At 39.0% G+C, this 9,412-nt stretch overlaps 1 protein-coding gene across 2 annotated transcripts in view; it reads left to right on the plus strand.

The window, feature by feature from the left end:
- Positions 1-1,595: 1,595 nt before the first annotated feature.
- Positions 1,596-9,412, plus strand: part of LOC147003506 (sulfotransferase 2A2-like) — a 34,517-nt gene continuing 26,700 nt past the window's right edge. Inside the window, exons 1-4 of one of the 2 annotated variants that reach the window (XM_085842171.1) lie at positions 1,596-1,828; positions 2,879-3,087; positions 6,348-6,474; positions 7,353-8,948. In XM_085842171.1, coding sequence (XP_085698297.1) covers positions 1,693-1,828; positions 2,879-3,087; positions 6,348-6,474; positions 7,353-7,852 — 972 coding nt within the window. In that variant the 5' untranslated portion in view covers positions 1,596-1,692 and the 3' untranslated portion in view covers positions 7,853-8,948. Of the gene's footprint in view, positions 1,829-2,878; positions 3,088-6,347; positions 6,475-7,352; positions 8,949-9,412 lie in introns of those variants that run through there. The other variant, XM_085842172.1, reaches the window with a different exon arrangement.

Raw genomic sequence — 9,412 nt, forward strand, 5'->3', positions numbered from 1 at the left:
AAGCCCAATATCATACATGAGAAATATTCTCTAAAGTAGTTTGTAGAATCTGAGAATTCCCCCCAAAAAATAACCTCTTGATGCCCTTGGTTGCCTCCCAGAACTTGAAGATGCAATTCAGACACACAGTTTGGAGGAACTGATCTAAAATAGCCTGGAAATCTCTTGCCAATGAAGTGGTTTTCATAAAGTAAGACCTTGCTCACTATGCCAGGGAGAGGAACAATCACTCAATCTATGCAGGTATGAAGCCTGTGAGCCAGAAGAATGACTTGACTGCAAGACATCCAAAGAGCAAAATGGTGGCACTTTTACTTAGGGTCATCAAAGGCTATACAATTAGACCTTAAGCCTACTCAAATAGAGGAGAGCCATGTCTGGTATTATAGACATAAATCCAGATGGAAATGGAAAAAGCAAAACCCTATGAGTCTCATTACCAACAGTTCCATAAACCAGTGTAATTTCCAGCTGTTTTCTGAGTACTTGAACTTATACCCACAGGTTAATGCAGTTAACCCATTGAAAAAGAACTTTCTTTTTGCAACATGTGGTGCCTCTGGCAAGGATCCACAATGGACCAAAATGTAGATATAACAGAAAGGTATACAACCCAAACTGATATATCTGAAATAAATCCCTACAACCTGAGAGGATCACAGAAAAGATCACAGAAGAGGGTACAGAGTTGCCCCAAATGCCAAGGTTCCTGTTGATACAATATGTCTATCTTAGACACAACAGGAAAATAGACACATGAACTTTTAACAGTATAGTTACCCAAACAAACCAGCATAATGGTACTAGTAGGTATACTAAAGAGGCCAGGGGAAATTCTATATATTTTTACCTTATAAGAAGAAATACTTCATATCAATTGTTGCTAAAATATGGAGAATAGGCTGTGTCTGAAGATGAAATCTCACATTGATTTTTCTAATCTCAACTGCACACCTCAGGATACATCGTGTACAACCTCAAATGCATGCACACAGTAGCTTGACTATATACATGTGTGCATATATAAATAGCAACAGATATTAAAGAAGAGATCAAAATATGGGAAAAGGAGGGAAGGCTTTGAGGGGAAGAAAAAGGGAACTTAATATACCATGAGTTTCTCAAAATCAACCACTATTAAAAAAAGAAAAAGAAAAAGAAAGCAAGAAAGCAAGAAAGAAGCAAGAAGAAAGCAAGAAAGAAAGAAAGCAAGAAAGAAAGAAAGAAAGCAAGCAAGCAAGCAAGCAAGCAAGCAAGCAAGAAAGAAAGAAAGAAAGAAAGAAAGAAAGAAAGAAAGAAAGAAAGAAATTCCATGCAAAGGTTCTGTATGATCTCTGTAATTTTTCTGCACATTCAAAATCATTCTGAAAGCTAAATTATATTACTAGACATTTTAAATTAACTTGCATTTCTATGTCCTATTACGTCATCCTGAGTCTCTGATTCGGGGTCATGAACTTGGCCTCACAAATTCTACAGAATGTTATTTGTACAACTTTAAAATTGCTCAATATAGTAACCTTTGACTGTATGTGACAATATTTATTTCTCGCCATCAGTAAATATTTCAAAACACATAAAAGAATGTTAATAATTTTTTACCTGCACTATAAATCTTACCTCTCAGCATTTGTTATAAGTTGAATAGGTGTCCTGGGCTGGAATCCTAACAGCACCTACAAGGAGTTATTCATGATGTCAGACTATAATTGGTTTGAAGGCATACCTTTTCCTGCCATATCATATCAAAGAGAAATTTTGGAAGATATTCGTAATAAGTTTATGGTGAAAGAAGAAGACTTGTTGATATTGACTTACCCCAAGTCAGGTAAGGATCATCAGTAAGACTAATTCTGAAATGTATAAGGGAGATTAGTACTTTGATCCTAATTCATTTCGGGTGATGAGTAGAGTGTTCTATATATTAATGTGTAAAATGACTTGTGGGCATGGAGATTTGTGTGTGTTCCACTCAGACTGACCTATGTGGGCAGAGGAGGTCAGCTATGGCACCAAAACAATGACAGTGCTCCCTGAGGCAGAATATGTCATTGGTCCCTCTCTCTGGGGAAGAGATAGAAGAGAGAGAGTGATGAGAATAAATGCAAGAAATAAGAGATAGAGGCATGTATGTGAGCATATGTGGAAGAGAGGACAGTTTCAGGTAAAATTACTATGGACCTTGTCCAGGATGTAGAAAGAATCAGAACACTCAAGAAAGCAAAAAGCAACATCATGGTAGTTTTGTGATATGGATGATTGCTGTGTGGAAGAAGCACTGAACATTGAGCAAGTATTAGGTTGTTGACATATAAAGAAAAATGACACAGAAATTCCATAGGCAGTGGGAATATAGGAAAAAAGTACCAGACACTATCTCAGAGAAGGAAGCTAGAGAAACATCCAGTGATAAATGAGCACATAATCGGAAATAAAGTGTGTGTGATAAAAATGCACAAGGGAATTGATTCACCTTAAAAAGGAGAAGTACTCAGTCATATATTGCAGCATGGGGGCATCTCAATGACAGTGAATTAAATTAAAGGAGGTAGTCTCCAAGGGCATGTGCTATGATTATAACATTCTGAAATATATGAGATACAAATTCATTCCACCAGAATATAGAATGATGTTGGCCCAGGTCTGGAGGAGATATTCCATTGCCAGGTTGCTGTTTACTGAGTATAAGGTTTTGCAAATGAAGTCTAGAATATGATGAGTGAATATACTTTGCACTAATGTCACACAGACATTGTGAATACAATTCTGTGTGCTTGAAATTGGGCAGCACTGTAAATTTTATGGGCATATATTCTACTTGAGGCTTTTTCACAAGTAATGTTGAAATGAGTAACAGTCACTTTTCCTTTTCCTTCAGGAACAAACTGGCTGAAGGAGATTGTCTGCTTGATTCAGACCAAAGGAGATCCGAAGTGGATTCAAACTGTGCCCATTTGGGACCGCTCACCCTGGATAGAGACTGATATAGGATATCCTGCATTAATCAATAAAGAAGGACCACGACTCATAACCTCCCATCTTCCCATCCATCTCTTCGCCAAGTCTTTCTTCAGTTCCAAGGCCAAGGTCAGTGTCCAGTGGTTGAAATTTTCTTTGACTAAACACTCTGAACTTATTTTACCTGACAAATCCTGGAGGTCTTGCTGAAATGTGAAGATGGGATTCTCATGCACTAGGTGATGCTGATGTTTCCCCACCTCAGACTATATTAGATAGAGTACAAGGATGTGGACCAGCACACAGTGATCCTGGGCAGCTTTAAGAAATAAAGTGAAATATCACACTGAAACATTCATGAACTACATATATAGGCCAAACAGAGTTCAATCTCTAATGTACAATGGATATTACTATATCATTGTCATCAAAACGCTAATCTTTCTTATATAATGTATAACTAAGCCCTGTGGGTGAAACACCAAAGACACAATTGCCCATAGGGGAACAAAACTGACCAGCCATCAATGTTCAAAGATCAGTTATATATACAGGGTCATCACGTGTGTAGCTGTTTATTGAGATCAGTAGCCACAGAAGTCTCCCATGAAATGGAAAGAGGAACAGTAGAAGTAATCAGAGATATCCACATACTGACCTATGAAAGGTCCTAGTTTGTAAGAAAGTTTTGTGTAAATTCCTCCATCCATAAAAGCTATAGTTTATGCTGCAACTACAAAGACAAACTTAGAATAATCTCTCACTAAAATGGCACAATGTTTGTGGCCATTCATATATATGTGTGTGTCTTATCTGGATTTGGAAAATTTTGACCAGGAAAACTGAAGCTTAAAGAGATGAATTCTATATTTCTGGCAGAGCCTCTCAAAAGACAGTTCCTGACAGCATGCACTTCTTTGCATCGAAAATAGTGTCTTGGTTTGGTTACTGAATATGGGATGGATCCCCAGATGGAGCAGTATCTGTATTGTCTTTCCTTCAGTCTCTGCTCAACACTTTGTCTTCATGTTTCCTCCCATAAGTTTTTGTCCCCCCTTCTAAGAAGCATGGAAGTATCAACGCTCTGGTCGTCCTTCTAGAGCTTCATGTGGTCTGTGAAATATATTTTGGTTATTCTGACCTACTGGGCTAATAATAAATTATCAGTTAATGCATACCATTTGTATGCTTTTCTGATTGGGTTACCTCACTCAAGATGATATTTTCTATTTTTATTAATTTTCCTATGAATTTCAAAAGTCATTGCTTTTTATTGATGAGTAGTATGCCATCGTGTAAATGTACCACCCTTTCTGTATCATTTCCTCTGTTGAAGGACATCTGATATATTTCCATAATCTGTCTCTTATAAATACAGCTGCTATGAACATATCCTTGTTATATGTTGTAGCATCTTTTGGATATATGCTCGGGAGTGGGTCCTCAGGTAATACAATGTCCAATTTCCCTAGAAACCACCAGAGTGATTTCCAGAGTGGTTGTACCAGCTTGCAATCCCACCTGCAATAGATGAGTGTTCCTCTCTCCATTTGTCCTAATGACAGTGTTCTTTGCCTTACAGAAACTCTGCAATTTTATTAGGTCCCATTTGTCAATTCTTGACCTTTGAGCATAAACCATTTCTGTTCTGTTCAGGAACTTTTCTCTTGTGCCCATGTATTTTAGGTTCTTCCCTACTTTATCTTCTATAAGTTTCAGTGTATCTGGTTATATGTGGAAGTTCTCGATACACTTGGAGTTGAGCTGTGTAAAAGGAGATAAGAATGAATCAATTCCCACTGTTCTACAAGCTGATAGCCAATTAAACAGGCATCATTTGTTGAAAATGCTCTCTTTTTCCCAGTGGATGGTTTTAGAAGCTTTGCAAAAGATCACCTGAACATAGGTGTGTGGGTTCAATTTTGGGTTTTCAATTCTATTCCATTAATCCACCTGCATTTCATTGTACCAATAGCATACATGTTTTATCATTATTGCTTATAACACAGCTTGAGATCAGGGATGGTGATTCACCCAGTAGTTCGTTTATTGTTGAGAATAACTTTAGCTATCCTTGGGAAGAAGGAGTGGATGGTTGTCAGAAAACACTTTCATTGAAGCAGGGGGAAGGGGATTGGATTGGGGGTTTACAGGGAGGAGGTAGGAAGCTGAAAAAGGTGATAACATTTGAAATGTATACAAAAACATCCAATAAAAATATTTAAAATTTCTAAGAGGACTTAGCGAGATGGCTCAGCTGTTAAGAGTACTGGCTGCTCTTGTAAAGGACCTAGGTTCAGTTCCCAACACCCACATGGTGTCTCACAACTCTCTGCAACTCTAGTGCCAGGGCATCCAACTCCCTTTTACTTAATGTCTGTGGGTTTCTGTCCACATATGGTGTGCAAAAATGAATGTGTGCACTCAGACATGCATAAATCAATACATTTGAAGATAAAAAGATGAGATATAGAATAATTGGTACAAAATATGAAGTTCATTTTATTAAAAATGATTACTTTGGGTGCTGGAGTGTTGTCTCCAAGGTAAAGAGCAGTAATTGCTTTTCCAGAGGTACTGACATCAATTCCCAGAAACAACATGGTGGTTCATGACGATATGTAATGAGATCCATTGCCTTTTGGTATGTCTGAATACAGCAACAGTGTATACCTATGTATAAAATAAATATATTTTTAAAAAATAATGATTTCTTTTAATTTATTTCTTTTATGTTTTGACATTTTATAATAAAATATAATTATATTTATATCATTTTCCCCTACCATATTACCCTGCAAAATTAATATATAATTTTTTCTCTCTTTCAAATTTATGTTTTCTTTTTTCATTAAATTATGTTGCATATATATATATATATACATATGAATATACATATATATTTCTAAATATATTCCTATGTTTATGTATTCCTATATAGATATATATATATACATGCTTCTAATGTATACAGTATATATTCCTAAATAAATAAATAATCAATGTATTCGTAAATGAATCTGTATATCCCAAAACACTTCAGTGCATCTTTCTCAGTCACTACAGTATTAATTGTATGTTTATTTTACAGGCATGGCATTTGGTGTTGGATAACCAATTGTTATTATAATCTTTAGAACTGTCGAATCAGTCTGTTTTTTTTTCATTATTAATGTACTAGTCATTTTGTTGTTCATTTTTTACAAATCATATAAAATTAGAAAAGGGGAATTATGACTATAGATTTTTCACTTGTGTATATGTTTTCCCACATAGAAATAGCTAATGTAATTAGAAATAATTAGATATTAGAATATATCATGTAAATTATGACAGTTAAAATGTGAGGAATAACTGTTGACCTTCATTTACATTTTCATCCATTCAAGGCGATCTATCTCATCAGAAATCCCAGAGATATTCTTGTGTCTGGTTACTTTTTCTATGGAAACACAAAAATTGGGAACAATCCAGGGTCTTTTGGAACATATTTTGAATGGTTCCTCAAAGGAAATGGTGAGTAATCTGTTAAATATAGGAGGGGGAGAAACTCAGAGAAATTAATTTCATTAATTAATTTATAAATTAATAAATTTATTTATCATATTATATATATTATAAAATTATTTGTTTGTTTGTTTGTTTATGTCACAATATACAGCACCACTCTCCTCTTAATGACCCCTACTCACAGCTCCTATCCCCATCCTCTTCTCTTCGGTGAAGGGATAGTTGCCCTAGGGTACCTCCCTACCATGACACAACAATTCTCCCCAGGACGTGGTGTGTCTTCTCCCACAGAGACAAGACAAGGCAGCCCAGATAGAGGAATAGGATCCACAGAGAGGAAACATGTTCATGGAGAGCCCCAGCTCCAATTGTTGGGAGATCTGCTCAAAGACCAAGCTACAAATCTGCTACATATGTGCAGGGCCCCTAGGTCTAGCTCTGGATAACTTTTTCTTTGGTGGTTCAGTATCTGAGAGTGCTAAAAGGTCCAAGTTAGTTGACTCTTCTGGTCTTCATCTGGAGTTCTTAACCCCATTGGGTACAACAATCCTTTCCCCAACTTTTCCAAAAGACTTCCACAGCTCTAACTAATGTTTGGCTGTGGACTTATATATCTCTGTAATTCAGCTGCTACGTGGAGCCTCTCAGAGTACAGTTATTCTGGGCTATTGTAGGTAAGCATCTAAGAGTATCAGCAATAGTATCATGGATTGTTTCTTGTCCATGGTGTGTGTCTCAATTTTGGCCAGTAATTGATTGCCCATTCTTTCCATCTCTGCTCCATCTTTATTTCTGGACATCTGGTTAGGACACATTTGGGGCCAAAGGTTTTCTGAATGGGTTGCTATTCTTATCCCTCCACTGTGAATCCTATCCGCCTACAGGAGGTGGCATTTCAGATGTGGGAGACCTTAGCACTGTGCTCTCACCTGTCAGACTTCTCCAGAAAATGGCTCCCAAGATCCCATCTCCTCACCAAATAATGAAAGAGTTTGTGACTGTAGTTTCTTCTGAAGAGGTGTCTGATGTGTATGTCACTGAAAAGTACAGCAGACAGGAGGCCTTGGCAGGCTCCTCTCTCAACCTCTCCATGCTCCATTATGATAACACTTCAGAAACCATGGCAGACAGAAACCTTTCCTTTCCCAAAAGCACATTTGGGTCCAGGAAGAGATCAGCCATCTGGAAGCACTTCTACTTGTCACCCCTTAGTAGCTCAAAGGCTATGTGTGTCCACTGTATGAATGAGTTCAGTAGAGGGAAGAACAGGAAGGACCTGATCACAAGCTGCCTCATCAGGCACAGGTGGAGAGCACATTGCTCCATTGTACTGCAGGAGAACGGGAGCAACACAGGCATCCAACCATTGTACCCTGTGCCCTGAACCCTGATGCCTGCCCTGCTGCCCCCAGAAGGGGATCTCAACTCTGCATCGTTATCTCCAGGCAAACGAGTCAAAGAGTCCCCTTCTGCCTCCTCATCCCCCGACAGACTTCCTGAGGTCCTGTCATCACACATAAATCCTGGGGATGTGTCCCCAGAAGATGTGTCCATGTTTTCATCCACTGATGACTTGGGGGAGGCCTCTGTAGTGTTTTCTCCAGAGAAGCAGCCACCAGACACAGTAAATCCAAGGTTTGAATCAGGCACTGTCTTCCAGCAAAATTAAGGTGATGAGAAAACTATAGTCAGATGTCTGGCATCACTTTTCCCTGGCCCTAATGGTCAGTCTCAAAGCAGTGTGCCGGTACTGTATCTGCATTATTAGTCGGGGGAAGAAGGGAGATGTTGGCACCAGTTGTTTGATGCAACACCTGTACAGACGCCACCCTGATGTGGTTGGGAACCGAAGAACTTTCTGGGTGCAAGTTTGGCAATCTCTCCATATGCCACTTTGGCCTCTGCAGAAATATCCTCCAAATTAACTGACTTGCCAACAGTGGTCAGAAAAAAAAATCATCAAGGTGTGTTTCCTACTAATAGCAAGAAGACCACCAAGCTATGGAATCACTTTTCTATTTGTTCAGCAGACTCAACAAAGGTGGTGTGCCTGCACTGTGGCCGGACCATCAGCAGGGGCAAGAAGCCCACCAACCTGGGCATCAGCTGTCTTCTGAACCATCTGCAGCAGTTCCATGGCCATGTACTCAAGAATGGCATCTCAGAGACCACTCTGTCCCATTCTCCAGGCATCTGGAGGCCTCTGGGCATAGAGCTCTTAGGGCCTTTCCCTATCCGTGACTCCACAGAGAAAATCTATGACTCTCATCCAGTTGCCAAAAAAAATCACAAGTCTCATAGCTGAAATGATTGCACTTGACCTTCACCCATATTCCCTTGTAGACAATGTTGGCTTTAACAGGCTGCTCGAATACTTGAAACCTCAGTACTCTTTACCCTCCCCTTCCTACTTCTCTAGAACAGCTATCCCAGATATGTATGACAATATGAAACAGATAATTATGTCACATCTGAAGGAAGCTGAGAGTGGTGTGGTTCACTTCACCTCTTGAATATGGATGAGTAGCCAGACTCGTGAATATCTGACCATTATAGCTCACTGGGTCACCTTCACACCCACTGTCCAACCACATTGTGAGGACCACCATTGCTCAGCACTTTTAGATGTGTCACAGATTGACTGTGACTATATTGGAAATAGCATTCAGAAGCAGCTGGAGTGTTGGTGGGAAGCCTGGGTGACTTCCATTGGCCTTCAGATTGGCATCACTGTCACTGACAATCCAAGCATAGGGAAGATGCTGAGTGAGGGTGAACACTCAAGTGTGCAGTGTTTCTGATTGTGAATCTGATTGTGAGTGAGGCTATCAAGAGCCAGAGGATGTTCAAGAACTTACTGAGTATTGCCCAGAAGCTGTGTGAGCGGGTCCATCAGTCACCCAGAGTAAGAGAGAAGTTAGCAGAACTAAAGAAAGACTATGAG

This window comes from Mus caroli, unplaced genomic scaffold (genome assembly GCF_978045245.1).
Source record: "Mus caroli unplaced genomic scaffold, Mus_caroli_1 scaffold_8, whole genome shotgun sequence".
NCBI classification, from domain to species: Eukaryota; Metazoa; Chordata; class Mammalia; order Rodentia; family Muridae; genus Mus; species Mus caroli.